The sequence below is a fragment of the Podarcis vaucheri genome, assembly GCF_965113315.1.
Source record: "Podarcis vaucheri genome assembly, chromosome: 2".
Lineage (NCBI taxonomy): Eukaryota > Metazoa > Chordata > Lepidosauria > Squamata > Lacertidae > Podarcis > Podarcis vaucheri.
This window is the reverse complement of record NC_138760.1, coordinates 432,762-460,724: the sequence shown is the minus strand read 5'-3', so window position 1 is coordinate 460,724 and position 27,963 is coordinate 432,762. Positions and strand designations below refer to the sequence as shown.

The following is a 27,963-nucleotide window of genomic DNA, read 5'->3' as shown; positions in this document are numbered from 1 at the left end:
GTTGGGGGATGAGTGTTCAGACCCCTCTCCCTCATGCTTTCTAACATCTATATGTTATATGGAGGAGTTTGGGAGGCTGATTACTCCCATCTCAGCCTCTAATTGTGCACGTGTGCTTAGGGAAGTTTTTAATGATGTTTTAGCGTGTTTTTAATATTCTGTTGGGAGCTGCCCAGAGTGGCTGCAGAAACTCAGCCAGATGGGCAGAGTATAAATAAATAATAATAATAATAATAATAATAATAATAATAATAATATTGAAATACTGAAGTGTAAATTGTGATGTATGATTTAAGCAGGTGTGCTGCCTTGCCCTGCACATTGCAGGGTGTGCTGACGTCCCAAGACATAAGTGGCCTTTTTTCAGCTGCACTGACTAAAATGGACAGTCAGGAACTTCAATTAAAGCTTTAGTTAGTCAATCTATTAATTAACATTAGCAGCCCTAATTTTATGTGTTTGAATTTTGATGCTGCATTTAAGTGCTGGCTCCTAAGTTTTTTTTAATAATTTATATTTTGAGCTGGCTGGACGCAATAAGGAGGAAAAATGGAAACAAAATCTAAAGAACACATATTATTTTGGAGTGGTATTTCAAGCTATAACTAACATTTTAACATGTAATCATTACACTACAAAACTTTAAAACCTTTTAAATAATTTTAATGAATATATAAATAAGAATTAAACACATTTACAGCTTTAGAAATATCACCAACACCATAATTGTTTCATAAAAAATAGCATACTTTTTGATTCATGAATCAAATAAAATGCAATTGGAAGTCAAGTCCACAGGTTTTCCCAAGCCTTGTTTGCTGAATATTGTTTTGACATTTCTTTGCTAGCTCACTTTGCTTCTCAGCATTTGCATTATCCACTGAAATACCTATTTTTGCTTGAGATCTACCCAGTGACAAGACAGCTATGAATAGGAGCTTGAAAGAAAAGTGCTGGATCAGAATATTGGACTGTATGTTCAATTTATCTGAATGGGATGTACCAGTCAGATCCTATGCAGATAACTTGAGCGTACAGTCTAATATTGAGCACTTTTCTTTCAAGCTCATATTCATAACTGTCTTGTCTCTGGGTAGATCTCATGCAGAAAAGATTTGTGCTAACACAATACGAATTACTGGGAGGCCACCAGGTGGCGCGTTGGAAGATGGCCGACAATAACATCTCTCTGACCCATACGAGGTACTAAGGGGCTGCTATGGGAAGTATGCAGCCTTCCTGAACTCCTCCAGGATGTGGAGAACTGTCCTGCCAGCGGTGTTCACAATGCACCCCCTGAAACGAGTGATGGGGGTGCCGAACACTTGGCACAGGCCCTCGGTGAAGTCAGACCTTCCTGACGCCGATTCCAATCAGTGCGTGCTGGTTGCTTCAGCTTGGAATTATAATTGGAAACATAAGATTGGAAATGAAGCTGAAAGCACATACATCAAGTAAAGCTCGAAGATAAGACTGCTGATTAATGGATCTCTGCGACCAGGAGTGACAGATGGATAAGTAAATCTTCTGATGAATCACCATAAGGAGACTGTATGTTTGGAACGAAGGGGGGGGGGGGTTGGAGGAAAAAACTCTTTTTTTCTTTGCATGATGTGACATTAATAACCCTTCACCCCAGATAGAAAAAAGATCGTCGCGTTTCTATGAATCACAGGCAGGATTTTAAGAACTATGTGGGATGAGTATAACAGGAAAGAAGACTGCAGAACAGTGAGAAAAGAAGAAATTTTTTATGACGCAGTTAAAAAATGGCGTCTCGCCATGACAGGTTTGCCGAGGAAGAAGGACTGGGGGAGGAGAATCAGGATTGTTTGAAAGAGAAGGAATGCTGGAATGTAAGTTTGACCTGACAGAACCCCCAGACTCATTTGTTATTTGGTAAGCCTGAGAAAAATAAAGGACAGATCGGAGATTAATTTTGTTTATGGAAGCGTTGTGCAGAGGCTGTCCCGGATCGATATTTTTGGAAAAGTACAAAATCCACATAGAATGCCAGCTGTTAACCTGCTTGTGAAAATCATCAGAGATCGCAAAGAAAGGAATTTATGATAACAACAAGAGAAAAGAAGTAACAAAGGACTTTCCGGATCAAACTGGAGAGAACTGTCTAATTAAAGCAGTAAGATAAGTAATGCTGTTTTGGACTCGAGCTGAGCTTGATGTATGGGTACCCCCAACAAAATTTAAAATTTGGCTGTATAATTTGGAACCAATGTGATAATGTGATGATTGGCCTGTTAATAATTTTTTTTTTTTTTTAAACACACAATACGAATTACTGCTCCCTAGATCTGCTCTGGAGGGTTCAGGGAACCCTCAGAACAGATTTAGGGATGCATGAGGGGAGGAGAGGGAGAGAACATTTCACTGTACAAGGTGAAGTCTTACTGCAAAACAAATAAATCCATGAAAATATCAGAAAGCTTCACTTAGTAGCATTCAGCCGAAGATAGTTAGACTTTTACTTGAAGCACCAGAGCTCAGCTATGGCTAATATACCAGGCAGATTCCTGTACAGGCCCCTCCTCCACAATCTGTAGGCCACTTCACACAAGGCTTTCTCTAAAAAGGTGTGTGCCAACATTTCCAAACCTGGTCCCCTCTAGGTGTCTTGGGACTTTCTCTTCATCATCCCTGAGAACTGGCCACACTGCCTGGGGCTGATGGGGACTGTAGTCCAAAACCTGCACAGGAGACACAAGTTTGGTGAAGGCTGGTGTACCTCGTGCGAATGGAGATCATGTGAACATGTATTGTGCCCTCTTGGGAACTTGTAAGTGACTGCTGTAACACAGCTTTGAAGCACAGCAGAAAATTCCGGGGTGGTAGATAATATTTGAGTCCTGTTCATTATTACATTCCTTTTTTCAACCTGTGTAGAAAAAGCATCCCTTATTCATTTTCACCCATGAGAGTTGAATAACATTCCATTTTTCCCTTGAGCCATAAGCAGAAATTCAACATAAAAAAGAAATCACAATCTTCTTTGGTATAGGACTAGGAAGAGATTGCCAGGTTCCCAGCGCCAGCTCAGATTGTTACATGTCTGAAAGCTTGACAGCTCAGTCCTGCCAGGGTTGCAAATATTTCCTGTGTCACAGAAACGCCTAGAAGGGTATAATCTTTGGTCCAAATGATGGTGACAGACCCACTGTTTTCAGACATGGGTATCCCAATCACACATTTTATAGATACTGACAGGAGCAAACCAGTTATGGCTGGTTTTCAGCCACATTCCTAAAGAGGCAGTTAGCCCAGAAGGGATCTGATCAGTACCTTCAAAGCAGTAAGTAAACAAGCACTTGAGGGGATCTTATTTTAATGCGTGACAGGAAAAGAAGACTTGTACCAAGAACAGATCTCCCATAGATCAAGGCACAGAGGAGAGTGACCCCATAAGCAGCACCCTCCCTCCATAGATGTGCTTTAAAATCTTTAGTGAGCATTGCACAGCAGTGAAAATCAAATATTTGTCCTTCTGGTAACCAGCAGTGCTAGTCAAAATGGCTGCCATGGGAGGTGTGGCGGTTTGTCCCATTACCATGGAGACACAGAGGAATGGTTTCAAGTTAACAGGCAAGGCAAGGCAGTAGTGCTTGAGGGGCACCTTCTGGCGGAAAGGAAGAACAGGAAAGACTGGGTTTGGGGAATGATGACACCCTCTGCCACCAGATCATCTAGGAAACAAGACCCTCGCCCCTTATTTTGCCTGCCCAAGGGCATGTATATCTGCATTTTCCAGCACATAAACCTTCTGGCCCTCCTTTCCTGGCATCACCACATGATTCAGCATTGCCTGCGCCACAGTCACTGTTGGGACAGAAAGGGCTGTGGGAAAGACAAGGGCTACCACTCCTAGGAATTTCTGGGCCATCCACTCTGCCGGCCGAGACTCCTGGCGATCACACAGCAGCACTCTGTAGGAGACAGAAGGAGAAAACCACTTCCTTTCAGTTGTCTGATGTCACCAGGTATCACGGCTGCTCAGAATGGTGACTTCAGGAAGGCAACAGATAACACACTGGATACCTTTTAGAGTACAAGCAAGCAGGGAGGGGGAAGCTGCATCTATCACGGGCATTTCTGGAGACAGCAAAATCAGTGAATCATATAAAAGACCAAGTGTATTGGATTCAGGACAGTGAATACAGTAATTTTTCAAACAGGGCATATTAAGTATCTGCCTCAGGCCCCAACATGGAAGCTACAGTGGTTCCAGCGTAGGGGGCCGTTCACTCCTGCTGAAACAGCAACCCAGTTTATAGAGGTGGGAGCTACTGGTTTGGGGGTTATTATTTACTTATATTTATCTGTCACTTACTACAAAGAAATTGTCTCCAAGTGACTTGCTTTTATTTTTAAAAAGCAATAGAAGATTAAACTTCAAATACTTCAGAAGATAGAACATTATCAACTAAAAGTGTTCATTCTGCAACAACATGAAAAGGCACATCCCACCTGTCAGGGCTGCTACCCAGTCCCAGCTCACATAGGACCACGTTAGCCAGCGTTCACGTTAAAAGAGTCTTTATTGGGTTACAGGTTCCATTTCCAAACTGCAATGTGCAGCCCTACGTCTTCTATGTCAGACCGGCGAAGACCCGTCTGAGTCTCCGCCTCTAGCACACCAGCTTAATACCCTAGCCTTGCTCCACCTCCTGCGCCTTTCCTTCCGTCTCTGGGTCCTTCTGCCCCCCGGGGTCTCTTCTTTCCTACTCTCTTCTGACGCGGACCCCCCTGACCCTTCCGCCTCCTTGCGGCGGGCTTTGCGACCTGGCTCACTCTCCGGGCTGCTTACTGCGCCAGCTTCCGCTGCATTTGAACTTGGCGCGCGCGCCCAACTCTCTACCTTCCTCTTGATAGTTTCGTCGCTCCCCGAGGTGGGCGTGACTACTCCTGACTCATGCCCTCCCTCCTGCTGAAAGCCTCCGGAACCCGATGTCTGGTCCCCTTTCTCCCCGCTGCTCCCGGCTGGGCACGTGGGTCCCGATCTCCAACTGCTGCTCTCTGATCCCTCTCTGGACCCTTCTTCCTGGGGTGTCCCCCTGCTTTCCCCCCTTGCTCTGACCACTGGCGCTCCCTTCTGGGAATCCTCGGACTCACTGGACAGGCTCGGTGATCTCGGGTCGTCATCCCCACTCATCCTTCCTTCGTATTCCTCCCCCTCGCTCTCTGTCTCCTCCCTTCTCTGCGTCTCTGCTCCTGAACCCCTGACATCCATCCCCCCCTCGAAGCCCCCCCTTCCCCCCTCCCCGCTTTCAGGTGTGGGTGCTGGGTGCTCCATCATCACGGGAGTGAATGCCGGATACAGTTCGCTCCCCGTCGCTGGCCGCCAACTGAAGACCTCCGAGTCTTCCTCCTCGCGTTCGTCAACGTTGATCTGCTCCGCCTCCATTTCAGTGCCGCCGTGCTCGAACCCAAGATCCTCCCCGAACACGTCCATGTCAGTCTCTGCGTCGGTCGCTCGACCTGGCATCTCCAGCCACCTCCGGCGCCACTGCTCCTCTGGTCGATCGTCCCACCAATACGAGGTGTCTGACGCCGAACCCTCCGGTGACCCCTCTGGGGAACGGGTGCCCGGTGCGGGCTCCCCGTCCGAGTCGAATCCATGGAACGTGCTGGAGGAAAGTGTGGGCGTGAACAGCCAGTCGTCGAAGAAGCCTGCTGGCATGGGTCTGTGTGGGAAAAGGGCATGAAACTCGTCCTTGAGCAGGGGTTCCTCCAAAGCGTAGTCTGGCACCCAGCCATTAGCACTGGCCCGGGTGCCCTCTCTGGCTAGGAGGTATTCTACTCCCTCTTCCCCCCATCTGGAGTCCAAAATCTCCGTGACTTCGTTGATGGGGTCCTGCTGTGGCAATCTCCCCGCCTCCGTCCGCTCCTGAGACGGACTCGGTGCCGTTCCTGGTTCCTGGAATCTGTGAGGTGCCTTGTAGGGAGTGAGCACCGACCTGTGGAACACCGGATGCATCCTGGAACCCTCCGGCAGCACCAGCTGGAAAGCTACTGGGTTGATCTGTGCTTCGACTTGGTATGGACCGAGTTGCTTGTGCCCCAACTTCTTCTTGGCTAACGATCTGGTGGGCACTGCGTGGGCTGCCAACCAAACCCAGTCTCCCACTCGGAGCTCTTCGCCAACCCGCCTGTGCTTGTCAGCTTGCACCTTGTATGCGTGCTTCGCTAGCTCCAGCTGCCGTCGGAGTTGATCGTGGACCTCCTGCAACTCAGACGCGAAAGCGTCCGCCGTCTGCGGTTCCCCTTCCCCCACTCTCTCCAGTCCCGGGAAGGTTCTGGGATTCCTCCCATTGTTGGCGAAGAACGGCGTCACCCCTGTGGACACGTGCTTCGTGTTGTTGTAGGCGAACTCGGCGAGCGGCAGGTAATCCACCCACGTCGCAGGCTGTTGATTGGCATAGCATCTCAGGTACTGCTGCATGATGGCATTGACCCTCTCCGCTTGCCCGTTGGTCTGCGGGTGTCTCGCTGATGTCAGGTTGATCTTGACGTTCAGGAAGCCCATCAGCTTCTGCCAGAAATTCGAGATGAACTGGCGTCCGCGGTTGGACAGTATAGACCGCGGCAGCCCGTGCACTTTGAACACGTGATCTATGAACAGTTTGGCTTTTTGTTCCGCCGTGGCCACCTTCGCACACGGTATGAAATGTGCCATCTTGGTGAACAAGTCCACCACCACTAGTACAGCTGTCTTGCCTCTCGAGCTGGGTAGATCCGTGACAAAGTCCAGGGCCACCCTCTCCCACGGTTCAAACGGCGTTTGCAGCGGTTCCAGCAGTCCCGCCGGTGGTTTGTGCACCGGCTTGGCCCTCTGGCAGGTGTCGCACCTCGCGACGTAGTCCGCAACTTCCCCTCTCAGTCTGGGCCACCAAAAGTCCCTTGCGACTAATTCCACCGTTTTTTCTGTGCCAAAGTGTCCGGCCGTGGGTGCGCCGTGCAACTGTTGCAGTACCTTGGCGCGAAGTTCGTCTCCCGGCACGTAGATGGCCCCTTTACGTAAGAGCAAGCCGTCTCGTATCTGGAACTCGTCGCTCTTCGCCGTGCCCTTGTGCACCTCGGCCATCTTCGCCTGCGCGAATGAGTCGTCCTGCAACGCCCGCCGCACCGCATCCAGGTCTACTGTGGCTGAAGCACACGCCCACGCTGTTGGCGCGAAGATGTGCATGGCTGCCGCTGGCGTCGCCTCTTCGAGGTATTGCGGTTTTCGGGACAGTGCATCCGCCATGATGTTGGTGTCGCCTGGGACGTACTCTATTCGGAAATCGAAGTCAGCAAAGAACTCTGCCCAACGTATCTGCCTCTGGTTCAGGAACTGCGCCGTGCGCCAGTGCTCCAGATTCTTGTGGTCCGTGCAGACTTGCACTGTGTGCTTGGCGCCGATCAGGAAATGCCTCCACGCTTTGAACGCTGCATGAATGGCCAGCAACTCCCTGTCCCAGATGGTGTAGTTCTGCTCCGATTTGCTGAGCTTTCTGGAGTAGAACGCTCCCGGCCTCCAGACCCCCTGCGGGTCTCTCTGCAGCAGGACAGCTCCCACGGCTCTATCGGACGCGTCTGTCTCTACCCGCATCGGTCTGCTGGGGTCGATATGCAGCAGTTGCTCTTCCGACGCGAAGAGACGCTTGAGTGCCTGAAAGGACTGCTCCGCCTGCTCCGTCCAGATGAATTTCTTTTTCTTGGAGCTTAGCGTGTCCGTAATAGCCGCCGTCTGCATCGCGAACCCCTTGATAAACTTGCGATAGAAGTTGGCGAAGCCCACAAACCGCTGGACCTCCTTCCGGTTGCGCGGGCTCTTCCAATCCAACACCGCGCGAACCTTGGCGCTGTCCATGGCTAGCCCCTTTTCCGACAACTTGTAGCCCAAGAAATCCACCTCCGTCGTGTCGAACTGGCACTTCTCCAGTTTGGCGTACAGTCTATGCTGCTGCAGCCTCTTCAGCACCTCCCGAACGTCTTGGTCATGTGCTTGCTGCGATTCGGAGAATATCAGGATGTCATCCAGGAAGCAGACGCACTTCTTGTAGAGGAGTCCCGCCAACACATGATGCATGAAAGCTTGAAAACAGTGAGAACCGTTTTGCAATCCAAACGGCATCACTCTGTATTCGTAGGTGCCCAGAGGCGTGAACATGGCTGTCTTCCACTCATCGCCTTCCCTCATGCGGATGAGATTGTACGCCCCTCGCAGGTCCAACTTGGTGAACACGCGCCCCTTGCACACCGTCGCTAGGAGGTCGTCAATCCTGGGCATGGGGAAATCAGAGGGCTTGGTCATCTTGTTCAAGAGGCGAAAATCAACTACAAGTCTTTTTGGGGGCGTGTCTTTCTTCTTCACGAAGAAAACCGGACTGCCCCCCACTGCCTTGGACTCCCGGATGAAACCGCGCTGCAAATTGTGATCTATGAACTGTTTGAGTTCCTGTAGTTCGTCCTCAGACATGGAATACAGCTTCCCTTTCGGCAGCGTCGCCCCTGGTAGGAGGTCAATCTTGCAGTCATACTGCCTGTGAGGGGGTAGCTTGTCTGCCTCCTTCTCGCAGAAGACCTCCAGAAAGTCTGCGTATTTGTGGGGGACTGCTTGCAACGTTCCCAACTGCAGCTGTGATTCCTCCTCCTCTCCCTCCTGTCTGGGCAGGATGCAGTGCTCGGCACAATAAGAAGAGCCGAAGATCAGCTGTCGCTGGTACCAAGCCAGTGTCGGACTGTGCCTGTCCAGCCAACTCATGCCCAACACAATGGGTGTGTCCGACAGTCGGGTGACATTAAAACTGATGACTTCCCTGTGGTTACCAAGTCGCATCACCATTGGCGGCGTCTGCTTCACCACCTGCCCCCCCCAGCAACTCTCTGCCATCCACTGTGACGACTTGCAGGGGCAGAGTGGCAGGCAGTAGCTGTATAGCGTGCTGCTCCACAAAATCCTGCGCTATAAAGTCTGCGTTACTTCCAGAATCCACAGAAAGTGGCACGTCTATAGTGATGCCATCGGGTAGCTGGAGAGATGCGGTGAGCTGCACTACTGGTTTGGGTGGGAGGGGGTCTGTGGGTTGCAAGATCGCTGGGGACTGCTTCACTGATTCGTCTGGCTGGGCCCCAGTGCCTCTGCCTCCAGCCAGACATCGTCGTTTCCCTGCTGGGGTTCGCTGTGCTGCGTGGCTGCTATCACCGTTGCGGAGGCTGCAGTGTGCTTGGAGTTCCTCTGGGGACACTCTCTCGCCAAGTGTTGAGGGCTGTCCCATATGTAACACTTCCGGGTCCCTCTAGGAGGCTTAGTCTTGACTGCTCCTGGTGCAGGGGCTCTGGTAGCTGACTGAGCCCTGGCGCCTCCCACCTCCATATGTTCCACTCCCCCTCCTGGCGGAGGTGTGGATTGCGCACGCGCAGCTTCCCTGGGAACGAAAGAGAAACTTCTCGCTGCTTCGCGCCCTCCACGTCCTTCGTCTCTGCACCATGGACGTTCTTCTAGCCTCACCCCCACAGTCAGCGCCCTTTGGACCACCTCCTGCGTGCTCCGGGGCCTCTCCCCCCTCGCAATTTCGTCTTTAACAGCACTGCTCAGACCCTCCCAGAACAGGTCTCTGACTGGAGGTGAATCCCGGTCCCATTCCAAGGCACTGACCAGCGCAAAAAAGCGGGCGTGATACTGCCGTACGCTCGCCCTCCCTTGTCTCAGTCCATGTATCTCCCGTCGGGCAAGATCCACATCAATGGTAGATAAAAAGCACGCATCCATCGCTTTGATAAAGGCATCTGCACTCTGAAGCGCCGGATCTTTATCCCTCCACAAATTGCGCAGCCACGCTTTAGCATCCCCATGCAAATGGGATAGTATAAACCCCACTTTCTCTTCCTCATCTCTAAAGTCTTTTGCCAGCAGTTGCAGTGCGCACATTACGTCTGCTCGAAAATTGGGGTACTGTTGCAAATTCCCATCGAAGTGAGCCACAAGCCCTCCTGCTCTCCGTGCCAACCCAACCCCCTCCGGTCTGGGTCCCGGTTGCCCTTGCTTAACCAACGCTTCAAACCTGGCGTGGAGATCTCTGTAGGCGGCCGCAGCATCCTGCTCCCTTTTCTTGGATGCCAGTACCTCTGCGTTCAATTGGGTCACTGCCTGTTGCAGCGCTGCAATTTTTTCTGCTTCCGTCATCTCTGCCAACCTTTGTGAGCTTGCTCCCAAACACCAATTGCCTCCTCTCGCTGCTTCTGCCTCCGCTGCGAGGTATCAGGTGTCCGAAGCTATGTGAGACGGGTCTTACTGTCAGGGCTGCTACCCAGTCCCAGCTCACATAGGACCACGTTAGCCAGCGTTCACGTTAAAAGAGTCTTTATTGGGTTACAGGTTCCATTTCCAAACTGCAATGTGCAGCCCTACGTCTTCTATGTCAGACCGGCGAAGACCCGTCTGAGTCTCCGCCTCTAGCACACCAGCTTAATACCCTAGCCTTGCTCCACCTCCTGCGCCTTTCCTTCCGTCTCTGGGTCCTTCTGCCCCCCGGGGTCTCTTCTTTCCTACTCTCTTCTGACGCGGACCCCCCTGACCCTTCCGCCTCCTTGCGGCGGGCTTTGGGACCTGGCTCACTCTCCGGGCTGCTTACTGCGCCAGCTTCCGCTGCATTTGAACTTGGCGCGCGCGCCCAACTCTCTACCTTCCTCTTGATAGTTTCGTCGCTCCCCGAGGTGGGCGTGACTACTCCTGACTCATGCCCTCCCTCCTGCTGAAAGCCTCCGGAACCCGATGTCTGGTCCCTTTTCTCCCCGCTGCTCCCGGCTGGGCACGTGGGTCCCGATCTCCAACTGCTGCTCTCTGATCCCTCTCTGGACCCTTCTTCCTGGGGTGTCCCCCTGTTTCCCCCCTTGCTCTGACCACTGGCGCTCCCTTCTGGGAATCCTCGGACTCACTGGACAGGCTCGGTGATCTCGGGTCGTCATCCCCACTCATCCTTCCTTCGTATTCCTCCCCCTCGCTCTCTGTCTCCTCCCTTCTCTGCGTCTCTGCTCCTGAACCCCTGACACCACCTAATGAAATAATAACTCCAATTAAGAGAGAAATACCTGAGTGAATAGGAATGTCTTCACCTGGTGCCTAAAGGTTAACAGTGAAGGCACTAGGTGCATCTCTCTGGGGAGAGAATTCCAGAGTCAGGGAGCCATCACTGAGAAGGCCTGGTCTTGTGTTGCCACCCTCCACACCCCAGATAATGAATGCAGGGTCTAGGCAGGTTAATGAAGGAAAAGGGGCAGCCCCGCAGGTAAGTCAATGCACTGGCATAATCTAACCAGGAGGTAGACAACGGAAGCTAGGCTCTCTTTCTCCAGATGAAGTCGCAGCTGGGCCACCAGCTGGAACTTATGGAAGGAACTCCATGCCACCAAGGTCACTTTGCCTCCAGTGATAGGAGTGGATCCAGAAGTAACTCCTCCACGATGTGCATCTGCTTCTATAGGGGGAGTGCAACCCCATCCATAACAGGTTGAACCCCACCTATTCAGTCCAAGGAACCTCCATTAACAGTGATTCCATCTTATCTGAATTAAACTTCAGTTTACTGGGTCTCATCCTGGTCTAGAACATCCACTTCTACACCTGCAGAAATAGAGTTGCAAATCACCTGCAAATTAATGGCAATATACTCCACATTCCCTTCCAGTGGTTTCATGCAGATTTTAAACAGCATGGAAGATGTGGCACCTCACATCTCCTGAGCACAACCCTCTGGAGATGGCCATACAAACAAGACCAGAACCACTGTCAAGTGCCACCACCTACTGCCAATCCAGCTGCTCCAGAAGACTGAAAGAGATGAAAGAGAACCAACCGAGTCACATTCTCCTGCCTCTGTCCTGACAAAGATAATCAAACAGGATGACCAAGGCAGTTTCAGTCTAAACCAGGCCTAAACACAGGTGGAAATTGGTCTCATCCAAGAGAGCCTGGATCTGGTTAGTGACAACTCCCTCAAGAAGAGCTGGAACACCCAACAGAATGTTGTCATAATGCACACTTAGCCACTGTTGGGAGTAAAATGATGCCAAGCGACCTGTTGCAAACAAGAGCCAGTGTTATGTGGGAGGGCTGAACTTGGAACTGATTCAAATATCTGTTCAGTCATAAAACCCACTGGGGAGGCCTCTGGTAAGTCAGTATCTTGGATTCCAACTGGCTTCACAGGTTGAGCGGATTATGCTATAACCTCAAAGCTGTGATCCTGGGTTTCCTTTGAGATGGAAAGATAAATAGGATGGATTACATCAAGCCAAACTGCCCTTGGAAGGGTGGAGCCATAACCACTATTGTACCAATTTCTTTAATAATACCTATACCAAAGGGTGGTTAAAGGGTAACCAAGCCAGGGCAACTGAACTGGCATTATATACCCCCTGAGACCAAACTGGAACAGTCCTCTTCTACTACAAACTCTTAAGATACTGGAACCAAATTTTTCAAAATGGTTCCTGGGAACAAGGAACATCTTTTTAACTATGTGTGGCTACAATGGGGTACCATTCTGAATCAAGATGGCAGGCTGAACTTTTCAAAACTCAGCTGCTTTTGGCCACTGATTATTATTACCATATTTTTCGCTCCATAGGGCGCACCTGACCATAGGGCGCACCTAGTTTTCAGAGGGGGAAATCAAGGGGGAAAAATATGATCTCCCCCCCCCCCAGCTCTGGGAGCAGCGGACAGGCTGCAGGCAGCCTGTGCACTTCTCCCAGACCTTCTCCCTGCTTTTGTGGGAGGTGGGGGAATTCCCCCATCTCCCGCAAAAGCCCACAGGAGCCACGCACCCTTTAAGGAGTGCACGGCTCCTGCGGGCTTTTCTACGAGGAGGGAGAAGGGACTGATGCGGCCAGTCAGTCCCTTGTCTCTCGGGGAAAAGCCATCAAGGGTGGCGCGCTCTTTAAAGGGTGCGCGGCTCCTGCGGGCTTTTCTACAAGGGTGGGGAATTCCCCCACCTCCCGCAGAAGCCACATGCTCTTTAAAGGGGCTGTGCCGCTACTGCTGGCTTTTCTAGGAGGTGGGGGAATTCCCCCACCTCCCACAAAAGCCTGCAGAAGCCGTGCGCTCTTTAAAGGGTGCGTGGCTCCTGTGGGCTTTTCTACGAGGTGGGAGAAGGGCCTGGTGCGGCCAGTCAGTCCCTTCTCCCTCCTGGGGAAAAGCCCGCAAGAGCCGCATGGAGCTTGTGTGCGGCTCTTGAGGACATTTCCCGCCTGCCTCCCCCGTGCATAGGACGCACACACATTTCCCCTTGCTTTTTAGGAGGGAAAAGTGTGTCCTATAGAGCGGAAAATAAGGTATTTTTTGTTTCACTGTGTGCAGGGCTGCTCGTGTCTTATCCACAGGTTACGTTGGACTGAAGCCTCCTCACATCCACACACTGTGCTTTGGGACCTGCTCCCGAGTAGACAACAAGATGCGAGTTGACTACTTCGTGCCTGTTGGGAGGAGAAGGTTTAAATACATAGATCTGCAGGGGTGGGTCGGTCAATGCACAGAAGTGTAACCCGCCCCCAAGCGCTACTGTGATGTGCCCATCAACCACTCATCATCCCCACAACGGCCGTCAATAGTTGAGTGCTTTTCCTTCTATCCCACCCACACATCCCCAATCTACACACAGACACACAAACAAACAAACAAACAAACAAACACACACACACTTTGCATTACTTACGCTGGTCTAAAAATGGAGCAACGGTCAAAGCCAACTGCTTGGACCCTGTCCTCTGCTTCACCCTGTAGGGGAAGAGGAAATGAAATATCAGATCTCTCACACACACATTTATTTACATACAAAAGTTTTATCCTGCACTTTTAACATAGATTCATTTTTCTAGGGTAGTTAACACAGTAATAAGAAACAAGAGGTACAATTTAAAATATTACTGTTATTATACAATGAAACTAAGTCAGCAAATTAAAAACCATCTGAAACATCAACAGCCAATTTAAAGAGTGTAAAATCAAGTTGCTCCAAGTTTTAAAATATTTCACTTTTTAAGAGACTGGGAAAACAACTTGTTTGGATTTTTATCTGGGACCTAAAATGTATTAGAATTTAGGGATTAAAACAAATATTTTGAATTGAACCTGAAAACTCACTGAGAGTTGTTTCTATGGAGGCAAGATATGATCTTTTTGCCTGATTCCTGTTCACAACCTAGCTGCAGTATTCCATACTGTCTTCAAAGGCAGCCCCATGAAAAGTGCACTGCAGTAATCCAGCTTCAAAACTACCAGGGCAGGGGCAGCTGATGAAGCAATCCCACACAGAAGCAAAACACCGTAAAGTACACCAGATCCAAACTCTGTTCAGGAGTGCAGCTTCTCCTGTCGGAGCTGGCCTAAGCCTGGCAGAAGAAAAGTGAGCCTTTAAAACAGGGTTTGAGTAACACTTCCCTTTTCATCAGTGTAACTTACACTGGATTACCAGGTCATGAAACTGGGCTGCATGGGTTGAGGATCGCACCCAAGCCCCCCCCCACTCTTGCCCCACCACATCCCTTTATTAGGGCTTACATTGGCTTCGCATCTACAGCACACCATATTATGGCAGGGATATTGATCTTGACCTCTTCATTTTGAACCACAAACACTGTGTTGCTTCTGGGTTGTTTGTGTGTGTGCGCATGCTCGTGTGTGTAGTGCTGATAGTGTCAGGCCAAGACTGGGGAGACCCAGGTTCAAATTATTCCTCAGCTATGAAAGCCAAGTGATAATCATGGACCAGTTACTAATCTCTCTCAGCTAACAAACCCCAGAGGGCTTTTGTGAAAGTTTAATGGTCTGGGGGAGGGAGAGAAAACCTTGTATACCACCTTGGAGGAAAGGCAATTATTATTATTATTATTATTATTATTATTATTATTATTATTAGCTTCTGCTAATATCCAGAATAGCAGTAGAATGAAGAGAAATGTAACAGGGAGAAATGTAAAGTATTGCACTTGGGCAAAAAAAATGAGAGGCACAAATACAAGATGGGTGACACCTGGCTTGAGAGCAGTACATGTGAAAAGGATCTAGGAGTCTTGGTTGACCACAAACTTGACATGAGCCAACAGTGTGACGCGGCAGCTAAAAAAGCCAATGCAATTCTGGGCTGCATCAATAGGAGTATAGCATCTAGATCAAGGGAAGTAATAGTGCCACTGTATTCTGCTCTGGTCAGACCACACCTGGAGTACTGTGTCCAGTTCTGGGCACCACAATTCAAGATGGACACTGACAAACTGGAACGTGTCCAGAAGAGGGCAACCAAAATGGTCAAAGGCCTGGAAACGATGCCTTATGAGGAACGGCTAAGGGAGCTGGGCATGTTTAGCCTGGAGAAGAGGAGGTTAAGGGGTGATATGATAGCCATGTTCAAATATATAAAAGGATGTCACATAGAGGAGGGAGAAAGGTTGTTTTCTGCTGCTCCAGAGAAGCGGACACGGAGCAATGGATCCAAACTACAAGAAAGAAGATTCCACCTAAACATTAGGAAGAACTTCCTGACAGTAAGAGCTGTTCGACAGTGGAATTTGCTGCCAAGGAGTGTGGTGGAGTCTCCTATTTTGGAGGTCTTTAAGCAGAGGCTTGACAACCATATGTCAGGAGTGCTCTGATGGTGTTTCCTGCTTGGCAGGGGGTTGGACTCGATGGCCCTTGTGGTCTCTTCCAACTCTATGATTCTATGATTCTATGATATGATAGCCATGTTCAAATATATAAAAGGATGTCACATAGAGGAGGGAGAAAGGTTGTTTTCTGCTGCTCCAGAGAAGCGGACACGGAGCAATGGATCCAAACTACAAGAAAGAAGATTCCACCTAAACATTAGGAAGAACTTCCTGACAGTAAGAGCTGTTTGACAGTGGAATTTGCTGCCAAGGAGTGTGGTGGAGTCTCCTACTTTGGAGGTCTTTAAGCAGAGGCTTGACAACCATATGTCAGGAGTGCTCTGATGGTGTTTCCTGCTTGGCAGGGGGTTGGACTCGATGGCCCTTGTGGTCTTTTCCAGCTCTATGATTCTATGAAGAGTAGAGCCTAGAGCCACAGCCATCTGTACATAAAATTAAAACCTAGAACTTGGCATTTAAGGACAGAATTCAGAACAGCTCAGAAAACTGGTGTCTCCTCCCATACATTGATTACTTTGTTTTGAAAGACAATTCAAGACCTGGGGAACCTGTGGCTCACCCAATGTTGCTGGACTGCAACTTGCAGCTGATGAGTACTGGAGTCTGGCAACATCTGGAGGGCCAGAGGGTTTGCACCCCAGGACTAGGCTCTCTCCAACAAGACACACCTTAACCCGGAGGTAGAAGAAGCGGCTCGAGCTATTGGCCCCTTTGCCCGACTGCAGGACAAAGTGGTGACAGCCACCAGCTTTGGCGAGTCTCGCAGAGTGCTCAACGTAGTCACGGTCGACCCGCACAAATCCATCCTGCAGGCCAGAGAAAGTAACATTTACTTGGAAATCCTCTCTATTCCAAAGGGTAAGGGTGACTCAAGCCATAGTTAAATACCAATAATTTTCACTCAGTAGGTTGAACTAGCAGGTGACAGCTAGTGCAGGGCAAAACTTGGACTGGAAAGACCTGTGTTCCAGTTGGGCAAGCTAGTCTTTCTCTCAGTCCAGTGTACCTCACAGGGTTGTTGTGAACAAATAATTAGATAACCTCATGCAACTTGGAAGAAATGTTGTGCATATGTAATAAATGAACAACTCCTATTGCATCCTCTGCCAAGGTCCCAATGCTCCCATTTCACCCTCACAGCTCTCAGACACAAAGGAAAAGAAAGCAAACATTAGGCCACACCAAAGTGCTTGGGTGGCTGCTTCATGCAGCTCCCATTTCCTTTTACTCCGGAGACAGGGAGCCACTTTTCCTTTGAGAAACCTTCCAGGGATCACATGCCAGTGGCAAAAATGTGCGGAACAAGAGATGTGAATTTTACATTTGCATACTAGGCTAGTTTCTTCACAGGCCACTCTCCATCCTCCATGCAGGCAAGCAAGAAGCATCACCAGGAGATGTGGCTGAGGGAAGAGGAGGGCGGCAGCTGTGGAGGGTGTGTGGCGTGGGGAGATGGTCACGGAACCAACACAGGTGCTTGAATGGCTCCTGACCTGAGGCTCCCCATGGCTGTGTGGGCCTTGCCATCTTCCTCAGTTCCTCCCACCCACAAAATACTGCCCCGCCCTCCTGCTGGCATTGGTTGCTCACCACTCCGGCTTTGGCCTTTGTTGTCCCCAGGCAGCAAAACCCAACATCATGGCCTTGGAAGGCAGCCACCGATTCATCCAGTTTCTCAAAGTCAACAACTTCTTGTGACTGGGATGCAGAGCACGAGAGGAGCCAAAAGGAGGAGAAAACAACATGCAAATCTTCAAATTAAAAAAATGACCCACGTGGAGGAATGGAGCTTCAAACAAATAAGTAAACTCACTTCTAGTTGAGTTTGCAGGGCATCAGTTGAAGAAGGAGCAAAAAGGGTTTTCTTGTGTGTGTGTGTTTCTTGGTGGCTGATTAGCTGTTTTCCCTGTGTAAAGGTCAGAGGGGGCAGGGTTTCTGTTGAGGCAGGGGATTAGCTGTGGGAGGAGCTTATCAGAGTTTGCAGGGCATCAGTTGAAGAAGGAGCAAAAAGGGTTTTCTTGTGTGTGTGTGTTTCTTGGTGGCTGATTAGCTGTTTTCCCTGTGTAAAGCTCAGAGGGGGCAGGGTTTCTGTTGAGGCAGGGGATTAGCTGTGGGAGGAGCTTATCAGAGTTTGCAGGGCATCAGTTGAAGAAGGAGCAAAAAGGGTTTTCTTGTGTGTGTGTGTTTCTTGGTGGCTGATTAGCTGTTTTCCCTGTGTAAAGGTCAGAGGGGGCAGGGTTTCTGTTGAGGCAGGGGATTAGCTGTGGGAGGAGCTTATCAGAGTTTGCAGGGCATCAGTTGAAGAAGGAGCAAAAAGGGTTTTCTTGTGTGTGTGTGTTTCTTGGTGGCTGATTAGCTGTTTTCCCTGTGTAAAGGTCAGAGGGGGCAGGGTTTCTGTTGAGGCAGGGGATTAGCTGTGGGAGGAGCTTATCAGAGTTTGCAGGGCATCAGTTGAAGAAGGAGCAAAAAGGGTTTTCTTGTGTGTGTGTGTTTCTTGGTGGCTGATTAGCTGTTTTCCCTGTGTAAAGGTCAGAGGGGGCAGGGTTTCTGTTGAGGCAGGGGATTAGCTGTGGGAGGAGCTTATCAGAGTTTGCAGGGCAGCGGCGCGCGCAGTTAGATCCATCTTTTAGATTTAGGGGAGCTAGTCTCAAACGTTTGTTGGGGGAGATCTAGGTGTTTTTTTGTGGGGGGGAAGTTATTTGTCCTGTCTTCAAGCTTTTTATGATGGAGGACCTCTGTAGCCAACCCCAACGACACGATCTCAAGATGGAAGGGGAGGGAACAGCTGCAGTCGCCTGCGATTCCTGCGCAATGTTTGCCATCCTGCCAAAGGTTGCAGGCAGCTTTACCTGCAGCAATTGCATGTTGATTGCCCTCTTAAAAGACAAAGTCCAGCAACTGGAGGAACGTGTAGCTACGCTCCAAAGAATTAGAGAGCTGGATCTCTTCTTGGAAGCAACAGAGCACACCGTCTCCACCAAGGAGGAGACAGGGGACTCCCCTGAGAAGGAGTCTAGTTCACCAACACAGGAGCCAGATATATGGAGAAACGTGACTCAAAGAAGTAGGAGGCCCAGGGTTCACTTTGATTGCTTAGAAATACACAATCGCTTTGAGGTCCTCTCCCCTAGCATGGAAGACGAAGAGCAGACTCCATTTGAGGATCTCTCCCTCATTACAGTCGATCAGGTATATGAAGACGAGCAGCAAAGTCAGTCCTCAGGGAATGTGCAGGCGACCTTGGAACGGACAGCTCACGGAAGAACCCCGACCAAACCCAAGAGGAGGCGTGTAGTGGTGATAGGGGATTCCCTACTGAGGGGAACAGAAGCAGTGATCTGTGGGCCTGACAAGATGTCTCGGGAAGTGTGCTGTCTCCCCGGGGCTAAGATCCAAGATGTAACTGAACGACTGCAAGGAATCATAAAACCCACTGACAAATACCCCTTCCTCTTGGTTCATGTGGGAACCAATGACACTGCAAGCAATAGCCTCCAGAAGATCAAAAGAGACTACGAGGCTCTCGGCAGGAAATTGAAGCAACTAAATGCACAAATTGTCATCTCATCTGTCCTCCCAGTTGAACGACGTGGCCCAGGGAGAGAGGGGAAAATAGTGGAAGTGAACAGCTGGCTTCGCAAATGGTGTAAACAGGAACGGTTTGGATTCTTAGATCACGGACTGCAGTTTCTTGAAGATGGACTTCTGGCAAGTGATGGGCTGCACCTCACAACGGTTGGGAGAAATGTTTTTGCCAAAAATCTCAGAAACCTCATGAGGAGGGCTTTAAACTGACTAATGTGGGGGAGGGAGACAGTGCTCCTGAAGGTAGGAGTCTATCAATTAATGAAGATGATCATCCAAATGTCATAGACCAAATGGAGCAAACAGCACGCGGACCTAGTGGTGGGAGGAAAAAATCCTTAAATAAGAGACACGGGGGAATGATTAATGGACTTCAATGTCTGTACACTAATGCGCAAAGCATGGGAAATAAACAAGATGAGCTTGAGCTCTTGGTACAGCAAACTAAATATGACATAATAGGCATCACTGAAACCTGGTGGGATAAGTCCTACGATTGGAATGTAATAATGGGGGGATACAATCTATTTCAGAGAAACAGACCAGACAAGAAAGGAGGAGGAGTGGCGTTATATGTCAGGGATGTGTATACCTGTGAAGAGATCCAAGATTTAGATCCTCAAAGCCAAAGTGAGAGCATTTGGGTCAAAATTAAGGGAGAGAAGAATAACAGAGACCTCATTGTGGGAGTTTACTATAGATCCCCAAGCCAAACGAAGGACATAGATGATGCCTTCCTGGAACAGATGGCCAAGCATGCAAAAGGAAGGGAGATAGTAGTAATGGGGGACTTCAATTACCCGGATATTTGTTGGACGTCAAACTCAGCCAAGACCATAAGGTCAAACAGATTCCTCACTGGCCTTGCAGACAACTTCATTGTCCAGAAAGTGGGAGAAGCAACAAGAGGAACAGCCATTTTAGATCTGGTCCTAACCAATGTTGATGACCTGGTTAGTGGGGTAGAAGTGGAAGGATCATTAGGCGCGAGTGATCATGCTCTTCTGAAGTTTACTATACAGCGGAAAGGAGCAGCCAAGCATACTAGGACTCAATTTCTTGACTTTAAGAAAGCCGACTTCATAAAACTTAGGGAAGTGCTGGGTGAGATCCCATGGACAGCAATACTAAAAGGAAAGGGAGTTCATGATGGCTGGGAGTTTGTTAAGAGGGAGATAGTAAAAGCACAACGTCAGGCAATACCAATGAGACGGAAACATGGAAGGTGCCTAAAGAAGCCAGGGTGGCTATCTAAAGAACTTTTAACTGAATTAAGATTTAAAAAGGATGTGTACAAAAAATGGAAAAGGGGGGAAACCACCAAAGAGGAATTCAAACAAATAGCCAGCACGTGTAGACACAAAGTCAGAAAAGCTAAAGCACAGAATGAACTCAGGCTTGCTAGAGAGGTTAAAAGCAACAAAAAAGGCTTTTATGGGTATGTTCGTAGCAAAAGGAAGAACAAAGAAACAATGGGGTCACTCAGAGGAGAAGATGGTGAAATGCAAACAGGGGACACAGAAAGGGCTGAACTACTCAATGCCTTCTTTGCCTCAGTCTTCTCCGATAAAGAAAACAATGCCCGACCTGAAGAATTTGGAGCAAATGATTCAGCAAAGGAAACACAGCCCAGAATAACTAAGGAGATAGTACAAGAATATTTGGCTAGTTTAGATGTATTCAAGTCTCCAGGGCCAGATGAACTGCATCCAAGAGTATTAAAAGAACTGGCAGATGTGATCTCAGAACCACTGGCAGTCATCTTTGAGAATTCCTGGAGAACAGGCGAAGTCCCGGCAGACTGGAGGAGGGCAAATGTTGTCCCTATTTTCAAAAAGGGGAAAAGAGAGGACCCAAATAATTACCGCCCAGTCAGTCTGACATCAATAGCAGGGAAGATTCTGGAGCAGATCATTAAGCAAACAGTCTGTGAGCACCTAGAAAGGAATGCTGTGATCACCAATAGTCAGCATGGATTTCTGAAAAATAAGTCATGTCAGACTAACCTGATCTCGTTTTTTGACAGAATTACAAGCCTGGTAGATGAAGGGAACGCAGTGGATGTAGCCTACCTTGATTTCAGCAAGGCATTTGACAAGGTGCCCCATGATATTCTTGTAAAGAAGCTGGTAAAATGTGGTCTTGACTATGCTACCACTCAGTGGATTTGTAACTGGCTGACTGACCGAACCCAAAGGGTGCTCATCAATGGTTCCTCTTCATCCTGGAGAAGAATGACTAGTGGGGTGCCACAGGGTTCTGTCTTGGGCCCGGTCTTATTCAACATCTTTATCAACGACTTGGATGATGGACTCAAGGGCATCCTGATCAAATTTGCAGATGACACCAAACTGGGAGGGGTGGCTAACACCCCAGAGGACAGGATCACACTTCAAAACGACCTTGACAGATTAGAGAACTGGGCAAAAATAAACAAGATGAATTTTAACAGGGAGAAATGTAAAGTATTGCACTTGGGCAAAAAAAATGAGAGGCACAAATACAAGATGGGTGACACCTGGCTTGAGAGCAGTACATGTGAAAAGGATCTTGGAGTCTTGGTTGACCACAAACTTGACATGAGCCAACAGTGTGACGCGGCAGCTAAAAAAGCCAATGCAATTCTGGGCTGCATCAATAGGAGTATAGCATCTAGATCAAGGGAAGTAATAGTGCCACTGTATTCTGCTCTGGTCAGACCACACCTGGAGTACTGTGTCCAGTTCTGGGCACCACAATTCAAGAAGGACACTGACAAACTGGAACGTGTCCAGAGGAGGGCAACCAAAATGGTCAAAGGCCTGGAAACGATGCCTTATGAGGAACGGCTAAGGGAGCTGGGCATGTTTAGCCTGGAGAAGAGGAGGTTAAGGGGTGATATGATAGCCATGTTCAAATATATAAAAGGATGTCACATAGAGGAGGGAGAAAGGTTGTTTTCTGCTGCTCCGGAGAAGCGGACACGGAGCAATGGATCCAAACTACAAGAAAGAAGATTCCACCTAAACATTAGGAAGAACTTCCTGACAGTAAGAGCTGTTCGACAGTGGAATTTGCTGCCAAGGAGTGTAGTGGAGTCTCCTACTTTGGAGGTCTTTAAGCAGAGGCTTGACAACCATATGTCAGGAGTGCTCTGATGGTGTTTCCTGCTTGGCAGGGGGTTGGACTCGATGGCCCTTGTGGTCTCTTCCAACTCTATGATTCTATGATTCTATGATTCTATCTCCTGGTGTAGCTGTCATCACACTCCCTAGAAGCCTCCACACATGTGGAAGTCAAGCACAGAAGCACAGCTACTTATGTGTGTATGGGGGGGGGATACATATGTTAAGCGGTGTTGTAACCCCATCTCTCATCCGCTGGCTCTGCCATTCTTTCCTAAAGAGCAGAAATCTACAATTTCTCCAAGGATTGTTTGGCCAACCCACACCTCTCTGCTCCAGACCTCCTGCCAGCCAGTGTGGGGGATTCTTGCAGGGCAGAGCTGGGCAGCTTGTCTGCTGCCCCATACCACATTCTGTGTTGCCCCCAATGCTTCCTGAAGCATCCCATAAGAGTGTCTTCTTTGTTGTTCTTTTGGTTATAAGTTTTACCTATAATATTAATTAATTGATTCCACCTGTGCGTTTTGTGTAACATTCTGAATACTGTTGGCTCTATTTGGAGAGCAACTTTTATCAGCCAAGCCCACCGTCTTGAGAGATGTCTCTGTGGTTTCTGACAGAGAAATCCAGCAGCAACATCTTGGCGTGAAAGCCGAGTTATTAAAGAAACACAAAGGAGCATCTTGTTGTATGAAACAGTGTTAATTGGCCGGCACTGCTCAGAAACAGGAAAAATGGACTCAGTGCACCCTGAGATTGTGTTTCCAGATGGGGAGAGAAGCCAGGCATGTTGCAGGCAGTGGGCTGCCCACCACAAGGAGGATTCAACACAGGTAGTCATCCTTTTGGGGTCTTCCCTTCTGGGGGTGAAGGACTGCACCCAAATGGAAGTAGCAGACCCTAGATGAGAGGCAGGGAAGTGACGATCTCCCAGGATGAGACACTGGGAGAGGAAAGGGAAGATCTCTGGCGAGAGCTCCATCCACCAAAGTAGGATGGTGCATGACTAGCCCAAGAGCATCATGAGCACAAATCCAACATGAATGAGCCCTAAATAGGATGCCTGGAGGAACCCTGGTGTGGTCTAGTGGTGGAAAAGTCAGACTAGGCTTGGAGGAGACCCAGGTTTGAATCCCCAGGAAGCTCAGGGGCTTACCTATCTCTTAGCTTAGTAAACAAAACTGTGCACTCTGGCACTTGTCAAGGTGACCGGTTGCACCAGAAGCAGTTTAGTCCTGCTGGCCACATGACCCAGAAAGCTGCCTGTGGACAAACAACAGCTTCCTTGGCCTGAAGCAAGATGAGCGCCACACCCCATAGTTGCCTTTGACTGGACAACCGTCCAGGGGTCCTTTACCCTTACCTTACCATAGCTTACCCTACCTCACAGCGTTGGTGGGAGGACAAAAAGGGGGTGAGGGAAAGAGAATCTGGATCTATGTTTAAAAATCAACAATGACTTAAGGAACATTTGCTTTCATTACCACATTGCTGTAAAGTGATCCTTCCAACTTCCGGCGGCCAATGAGGGTAATCTTGGAGAAAAGCTGTCGCCTCAAGAGCTCAGCTAGGAGTTCCTTCCCAGTTTCACCAGAAGCACCCAAGATGAAACAGGTTTGGTTCTTCTCCTGGAAACTCTTCCAGAAGCTCTTCATTTCTTCTGTGCTGGGGACAGTCATGCTGTTGGTAGGTCAACAGAGGTGGCGGAGAAGGGACCACAATCCTATGTAAACTATACACTTACCTGGGGATAAGTCATAAGAGAGTCAGTATGGTATAGTGGTTAGAGGGTTGAGCTCAGACCTGAGAGGCCGGGGTTGAAATCCCTGTTCAGTCATGAAACTCACTGAGTGATCTTGGGTAACTCACAGTCTCTTAGCCGAACCTAATTCACAGGGTTGTTGTGAGGATTAAAGATGAACATACTTCAAGGGACACAGGTGGCGCTGTGGGTTAAACCACAGAGCCTAGGACTTGCTGATCAGAAGGTCGGCGGTTCGAATCCCCGCGACGGGGTGAGCTCCCGTTGCTCGGTCCCTGCTCCTGCCAACCTAGCAGTTCGAAAGCACATCAAAGTGCAAGTAGATAAATAGGTAACGCTCCGGCGGGAAGGTAAACGGCGTTTCTGTGCGCTGCTCTGGTTCGCCAGAAGCGGCTTAGTCATGCTGGCCACATGACCCAGAAGCTGTACGCCGGCTCCCTCGGCCAATAAAGCGAGATGAGCACCGCAACCCCAGAGTCGGCCACAACTGGACCTAATGGTCAGGGGTCCCTTTACCTTTACTTCAAGGGAAGTCATAGCACTGCTCTATTCTGCCTTGGTCACACCAGGAGTCCTGTGTACCACAATTTAAGAAGGATATTGACAAGCTGGAATGTGTGCAGAGGAGGGCAACCAACATGGCCAAGGGTCTGGAAACCAAGCCTTATGACGAATGGTTGAAGGAGTTGGTAATGTTTAGCCTGGAAAAGAGGAGACTGAGAGGAGATAGGAGAGCCCAGAGGGGCAGTGGCCCTGGGCAGGGATTTTTGAGGGGGGCATGAATCAGATGCCCCCCACAGGTGCCCTTGGTGCAGCGCAGCCCGGTCAGAGGAACCAACGTTTGCGGAGAGGAGCACTGGGCCTCATGGGGGGCATCTGTGTGGGAGCGCCTGGTTCACACCCACAAGTGCAATGTCAGCTGGCTGTGTTCCCCGCTGTGCAGCAGGTAGGTGGCGCAGCGCAACCCTGCTTGGATCTGGGGCGGGGTCACTCTGGCAGGGTTGACGGTAAGGGCTGGGGTGCCATGGTGGGCTCCTTCGTGCTCCCCCCTGCCTTGCACACATCCCTCCAGCTCACATGTGCCTCCCCAGGCGCCATGAGAACCACCATTTTTTTAAACCTGTCAAGAAAACGGGACAGTCAATTGCAAGGTATTTAATTTTCTTTCTTTTCTTTTTTTAAAAGAGCATTCTTTTGAAAGCCTCTATCAATATACTGCATGACTTTTGCATCTCCGGCAGGCAATCCTGTCATCCTATCCCAGCATGGAGGAAACTTTGCTCCTCCAGATGAAGGCTGAACTCCCACTGCCATTCCTGCCCACTGGGGCTGATGAGAGTGGGAGTCCCCCCTCACCTGCACTTCCCACCCCTTTGCTACCTTACCATGTACACCACCTGGAGCTCCTTGGAGGAAAAAGCTGCAATATAGATGCAACAAACAAGCAAACATGCAAGCAAACAATGACATCATTGGAAGCCCCACCTACTTCTAAGCGACTTAGATCCTGGTTTAAGAACAGACATGATTTCAAACCAGATACCAGTGCTGGTTCATAGAACTGCAGCGTTGGAAGGGATCCCCGAGAGTCATCTAGTCCAACCCCTCAGCTCCTAGATTCTAGAAGCTGTCAGTATGCGACAGTGGCCCCACCCCAGAACAGCTAAACCAGGTGAAGGTAGCCAATGGGTCTCAGACCCTTGATGAGTTACGGAGTTCCCCTGCACGTGAAGACAGGCTCTGGGCGGAAGATATCAAGAGTGGGTCCAACCCTCAAGCCCCTGCATGTGCAGTAGAGGGAAGTGGGGGGGGGGGTCTATGGGGCTCCTCAGCCTGGGAAGGTCCTAAACCTCTGCTGCCATGAGGGTTATCTTTGGAGGAAGGAAAGGTTAAGGAGTAAATCCTACACAAATCCTGAGGGGCGTCCCCAAGACGGTGAAATGGTGCCTCCTGCCAGCAACTCCTGCGGGTGCCAAACACATGGCTCTGCTTCCCTTGGCACATCTTTCGGCTGAGAGAGGCGCCTTGTTCTCCCGACAAGCCCTGGCCCTCCGCCCACACTGACGGGGACACGGGCGCTGCTAACACAGCGCTTTGGCTTCACCCTCAGAGGCGCACTCCATTGCCCAGCCCCCGCCCTCTTCCGCCTCCCCAGCTCCGCCCTCCGTCGCCAGGTGCGGCCGCGCATTGATCGCCCTTGGGGGCAAAGGGCGCCGGGGATCGGGGCCCCTGGGCAGCCCCGGCTCCTGCCCGCAGACCCCCCCCCAAGGGCGCCCCCTCGGGCTCCTCTCCGGGGGCAGCTTCGCTCCCCAAACCTCTTCCCGCCCCCTTCCCGGGGCTGCGCAGCCGGAGAGCGGCGAGCCGAGCGGCCCGCTGCCTCCCCGCGCGCCCCGCCGCCTCCCGCCACTCACCGGCCGAGAGCAGACAAACCGCCGCCGCTCTTCCCTTTCTCCGCCGGGACGAAGCGCTCGGGGACGCATGCGCACGGGCGCGCCTCGCGCTCTCCGCCTCCCGAGCGGGATTGGAGAGCGGCGAGGGGCGCCCCGGGGCCATCTAGTCCACCCCCGCAAAGCCAGGAAAATGTTTCGCAGCGAAGATTCAGGATGAGCTGCGCATTTCCCCCCTGCTTCAACCGCCCCGTCGTGTTAATCTCGCGACGTCTTTGGGCTGATGCGTGTTCGCTTTTATTTGGGGTTTATTCTTCCTTTATCGTTTGACTGGTCCCGGAAACGTATTTGCATCGGAGAATGAAATCTTAACAAAATGATCGCAAGCCTTTGCCCCCTCCCAAGGAACTTTTTTTTTGGGGGGGAGGGCAGGGCGAGGCCGAAGGGGGGGCAGCAGGGCAGCTCCCCCCATCCACAAATATTGTTGAAGAGCATTGAAAGTACTCAATTATCTGAGGTTCTCTGCCCCCCCCCCAGCAGAAGCCTGCCCCCCCCCGCAATATCCTTTTTGCGGGGTATTTATACTAAGGTTACCAGATTTTTTTCAAAGAATTCGGGACACTTTTTAAAAAAGAGAGAGAAAAAAAGTTCGTTTGAAAAAATCATTTTTAAAGAAAATTAAGAAGTAATATCTTTTCTTCTGTGGTCTCCTCTGTCGCGCAGCCTTCCTCTGGGCCTGATCTCTTGGAGTGCTATCGGCTGTGGAATAGGCGCAGGCTGGGCCTGGGCTCGGCCACATGTCCTTGCCCTCCCGTGCTCTCCGACCTCTCTTCCGCGGGGGCAGAGCAGCAAGGTCAGGGCTCCCCTCTGTGTTCTTCTTCCTTCTCCTTCTCCTCTCCTCCTTCTCCCTGTGTTGGCTCCAGGGTTTTTACTGGCCCTGGAGCGCCGCTGGGCAGTTGGCTGGGTGGCCAGACGCTTTCACTCCCGGCTTGATTTGGGTCTGTGGTTCCCCCAGTTGGCGTTCCAGGTGTCCCTGGTTCTGCCTTGGCAGCGGCAACCTCACCAGCTTGGAGCCAGCCTGGTAGTGCAGTTGGCTCTGGCTGGCTTCAGGAGCTGCTCGCTGCCATGGTGCCCACCATTTTGCCTCGCCAGAAGTCCCCATATGATGTGTCTTGTGCCGTTGAACCAATCACGCAACACTCATTCCCTACTAATAAATCTACAACACTTAAAATATAAATCCGGGGACATTAAATGAAATCCGGGGACATTCTGGGGACGGATTTTGTCCGGGGACTGTCCCTGGGAAACGGGGACATCTGGTAACCATAATTTATACCCCCCCACAAAAATCCCCCTTAAATCTGACCTTAAATCAGAAATACAGAAAAGTGAGAAAAATATTGAGACAAAATTGGAGCAAATGGATAAAAAAATAGATGTGACAGTGAAAAAAATGGATGAA

At 50.0% G+C, this 27,963-nt stretch overlaps 1 protein-coding gene and 1 long non-coding RNA gene across 6 annotated transcripts; one reads left to right on the top strand and one right to left on the bottom strand.

Annotated features, from left to right (window-relative positions):
• Positions 1-647: 647 nt before the first annotated feature.
• On the bottom strand, positions 648-26,642 carry HTATIP2 (HIV-1 Tat interactive protein 2). 5 transcript variants are annotated; one of them, XM_082208969.1, is made up of 6 exons: positions 26,523-26,642; positions 23,834-24,093; positions 17,251-17,358; positions 16,329-16,466; positions 13,710-13,771; positions 648-3,938 (listed from the first exon to the last, which is right to left on the bottom strand). In XM_082208969.1, exons 2-6 carry the CDS (start codon positions 24,026-24,028, stop codon positions 3,722-3,724), a joined length of 720 nt encoding a protein of 239 aa, XP_082065095.1. In that variant the 5' UTR covers positions 24,029-24,093; positions 26,523-26,642; the 3' UTR covers positions 648-3,721. The 5 variants fall into 5 exon arrangements, 4 of the variants coding, with proteins under 4 accessions (XP_082065095.1, XP_082065096.1, XP_082065098.1 ...); XM_082208970.1 differs by lacking the exon at positions 26,523-26,642 and adding an exon at positions 26,019-26,251; XR_014215882.1 differs by lacking the exon at positions 26,523-26,642 and adding an exon at positions 14,273-14,385 and having other exon boundaries at positions 3,882-3,938; positions 16,220-16,466; positions 23,834-25,979.
• LOC309524524 lies at positions 11,053-17,473 on the top strand. Its single transcript, XR_014215967.1, has 2 exons — positions 11,053-12,166; positions 17,281-17,473. It is a non-coding gene; the product is annotated as an uncharacterized lncRNA (long non-coding RNA).
• Positions 26,643-27,963: the final 1,321 nt, after the last annotated feature.

Coding starts and splice junctions, on each gene's coding strand:
- HTATIP2 (XM_082208969.1), bottom strand. CDS start 24,028: ATGACTGTCCCCAGCACAGAAGAAATGAAGAGCTTCTGGAAGAGTTTC. Junction 16,467..17,250: donor CAAAGGCCAAAGCCGGAGTG/GTGAGCAACCAA, acceptor TCTGGCCTGCAG/GATGGATTTGTGCGGGTCGA. Junction 3,939..13,709: donor TGCTCCATTTTTAGACCAGC/GTAAGTAATGCA, acceptor TGTCTCCTACAG/AGTGCTGCTGTGTGATCGCC.